The sequence below is a fragment of the Gavialis gangeticus genome, unplaced genomic scaffold (genome assembly GCF_001723915.1).
Source record: "Gavialis gangeticus isolate Ggan-Ray unplaced genomic scaffold, GavGan_comp1, whole genome shotgun sequence".
Lineage (NCBI taxonomy): Eukaryota > Metazoa > Chordata > Crocodylia > Gavialidae > Gavialis > Gavialis gangeticus.
The window spans coordinates 448,608-451,959 of NW_017729001.1; the positions used below are offsets into that span (position 1 = coordinate 448,608).

The window sequence follows — 3,352 nt, forward strand, 5'->3', positions numbered from 1 at the left end:
TTTTTTTTTTTTTTTTTTTTTTTTTTTTTAAAGATCTAAATGGGGGTGATATCAGAACAAGAAAATTTAGGGCTGAATATTAGGAGAGAGTTAATGATAACAACTCAGTGCAGGAACAAGCCCTGACTTTTGCTCATTATGCCACTTACAACAGTTTCACACTTGCCCTTGTGCTCCCTGGCTAGCTATATCCACTTGTGGCCTCTCATTGTTTGTATCCCACATCCACGCTGTGGCAGGGACTGTCCTTTGTTGTTCGGTCAATGCCCAGTACCTGCCTCTGGATGCTTAATCTATACAAATAATGATTATTGGCCTCCTAAGAGAAATGGTGGGAGCCCCATTGATTAGGACATTTAACACTGAACCTGGCAACCTATTAGTGTCAGTAGCCAATCCTGTGCTAGAACGGGTGGAGATGGTGACCTAACCGGGTCCATTTTCTGACACAGTATGGAAAGTTGCTGGGTGGATTCTCACTGCAGGTACCACCATGGCTCCTTTGTGTCACTTCCATTATCCGGTGTCTTTGCAGGAATCTTCGACAGGAGTCGGATGGATTAGCTGATGAGATCAACTTTGAGGACTTCCTGACCATCATGTCCTATTTCAGGCCTATTGAGATGAACATGGATGAAGAACAGCTAGATCGCTTCCGGAAAGAGAAGCTAAAATGTGAGACTTGCCATGAGTCCCCACCCTGAGGTTCTTGGCTTTAGAGAGAGGCTGCATGGTGAGGCCCCTCCTGCCCCCAGCCCAGGATCCCTGCTCTAGCTCTTTCCATGGTCCCTTCTATTTGCAGTAAGCATTGGGTTCTTGGGGTGCATGGGTATGATTCGGCTCTGAGCCACTGGAGCCCTGGACTGACTCCACTGCTGCCTTGTGCCTCATGTTTCCTAGTTCTCTTTCATATGTACGATTCAGACCACGATGGGAAGATCACACTGCAGGAGTACCGAAATGTAATGTATTGTTCCAGCCCCCCCTTCTCCCAGCGTCTCTCCAAATGCACTGCAACCTCTAAAGCTGCCTTGTTTTCCTTCCTCTCACTCCCTGGTAGGTGGTGGAAGAGCTGCTGTCTGGAAACCCCCACCTGGAGAAGGAGTCAGCAAGGTCTATTGCAGATGGTGCCATGATGGAGGCTGCCAGCATCTGTGTTGGACAAATGGTAGTAGCCACTGGCTTGGTCTAGAGCTGTGTAGGCACTGTAGCGTGATGAGCCTGCAGTGAGGCCCCATGGGGCAGTTTGGTGCTGTTTAGTGAAAGCAAACATTGGGCAGCACTGAGTTGTTCTGGGCAGTGCCCTGCTGTCTGCTGCACAGTGCACATGGGCCTGGTGCTGTGCACTCTGCCTTGCACTCCCATACTAGCACTATGGGATCACATGGCTCTTTTCTACATAATGCTATTGTTTGGGGGAGGGTGGCTATTTCTGTGCATTGTCTGCTGCTCTTAGATGCAGCCACTTGTGCATGCAAAATTCATCAGAGCTCTGTCTTGCAGAGCAGCTGGCCCAGGTGCAGTCCCAGGCCCTGTCCAGACACCTCTTCCCAGCCCTAAGCATGTTCTTGGGTTCCCTGAAAGCAATATATTCAGCACCTTACAGGACTGGAGCCTGCAGACCTCCCTTCGGTCCAGGAGGCCAGGGAACCTGAGACGCTGTGGGGGGAGGACCGCCGTGTAGATGGAAGTTTTTGCCATCCTTTGTTGCACACAGTCATGTAAGAAGCCCATGGAGCTTGTGTACTGAAGGAATACCAAAAAAAACCCCAGTCACCCTCCCCCTGTTGTAAGGAAGCACTGCTTGGTGCCTGCTCTTTTGAGGCATTTAAAATAAGCAGCTGCAGTGTCTGACTAAGGCTTATTGCTGTGCTGAGAAGCAGGTGATTGCTGTTGACTGGGAGCCCTGCACAGCAGTCAGTAGTGCAGTGACTGTTTGGTTGGAGTGTGATGCCCTGGAAGTCCAGTCCAGTAATCGCCTTCTGTTTTGACAGCCTTAGTCCCCTGAAGTCCCATTCTGGGGACTGGATTTCCAGTCTGTGACTTCCTGGCTGCATTCAGTCCACCTCAGAGCCCCTTCTGACCTCCCAGATACCAGCTTGTGCCAGCAAAACACAGGCTTGGCCTCTTTTTGTCTACCCAGTTTTAGGCAATAATGATACCTTTGCACTCGAACGTGGAGAAGTAGCTGAGAAAAAGGGCCCCATTTTGCTGGTGGGAAAAGAGACACAAAGAGAGATTTAATGATAGGCCACAATTAAAATACATCGGAGGTGGTTTAAGTTGCCATGCTCAAATAAATTTTGACACAAAAAAGCATGCACATGTACATGGTGATGCCATTATGTTAAACAAATGGCAATTTTCCTTGCACTTCGTCACATGTACATGGTCAAATCATCACGTGTACAAGCGCCTGATGTGACCAGCTTAAGTCAGTGGCTGAATGAGGCCTTCTGATTCCCAGCCCCAGCTCAGGCAATGCTGTCCCTGCCTGGTGTTTCAGTGTTGGTAACAAACTTTTAGCAGATTTAATTTCCTAACATGTTTTCTCTCTCTCCCCAAACTCCAGGAGCCAGACCAGGTATATGAGGGAATCACTTTTGAAGATTTTCTTAAGGTTAGCAATGATAGTTGGGTTGCTCATGCTGTCAGATTGGCAGCCCTGTTGGGTTGGTGGGGAGAACAGGGCTGAATCACTAAATTGCTGTGGTTATTCCACAGTGTAAAGGTCCTTTGAGCCTCTCACAGCTACACCTGCTAATCTTTCAAGATGCCAGTTTTCATATAGTACCTTCAGAGGGGCATTGCAAAGGCTGCTGTGTCCATTTGTCTGTTGTCACCCAACTCCTGTTATCCAAAACTGAAGCAACAGGGCTGGTCTCCCATGTGGTATCCAGTGCTCAGTGCTATTCTGAGAGGTCTCCTCCTAAGAGGAGGGGAGGAGTCTGCTTGCCAAGTCATCTTTGATATGGGCAAAGGCCACCACCAAAACATGCCAGTAGGACAGTGGTTTCTGGGATAGGGATGGTGTCCATGAGTGAATTGGACTGAGATGCTGAATTTGCTTCACTCAGATTGGCAGTGACAATGTTCAGTCCTTCCTACTGCTGAGACCATCCTGTGGGATGCAGTGCAGGCCTTAAACTGAGCAGCTTAGGGTCAGATGCCCTGCTCCTCTCTTGACTCCATAGGAACCCAGGCAAAGTCTGCTGCAATGACATGCTGTCGGGAGCAAAAACCCAGCCTCTTCCCTCTGCCTAACCCTGCCTATTCCAATTCCAGATGTGGCAGGGGATTGACATAGAGACCAAGATGCACGTCCGCTTCCTAAACATGGAGACTATTGCAC

At 48.9% G+C, this 3,352-nt stretch overlaps 1 protein-coding gene across 1 annotated transcript in view; it reads left to right on the forward strand.

The window, feature by feature from the left end:
- TESC (tescalcin) overlaps nucleotides 1-3,352 on the forward strand; it is a 42,965-nt gene that overhangs the window by 34,229 nt on the left and 5,384 nt on the right. Inside the window, exons 4-7 of the mRNA XM_019506677.1 lie at nucleotides 536-675; nucleotides 901-962; nucleotides 1,061-1,168; nucleotides 2,573-2,620. Of these exons, the coding sequence (XP_019362222.1) occupies nucleotides 536-675; nucleotides 901-962; nucleotides 1,061-1,168; nucleotides 2,573-2,620 (358 nt within the window). The remainder of the gene's footprint in view (nucleotides 1-535; nucleotides 676-900; nucleotides 963-1,060; nucleotides 1,169-2,572; nucleotides 2,621-3,352) is intronic.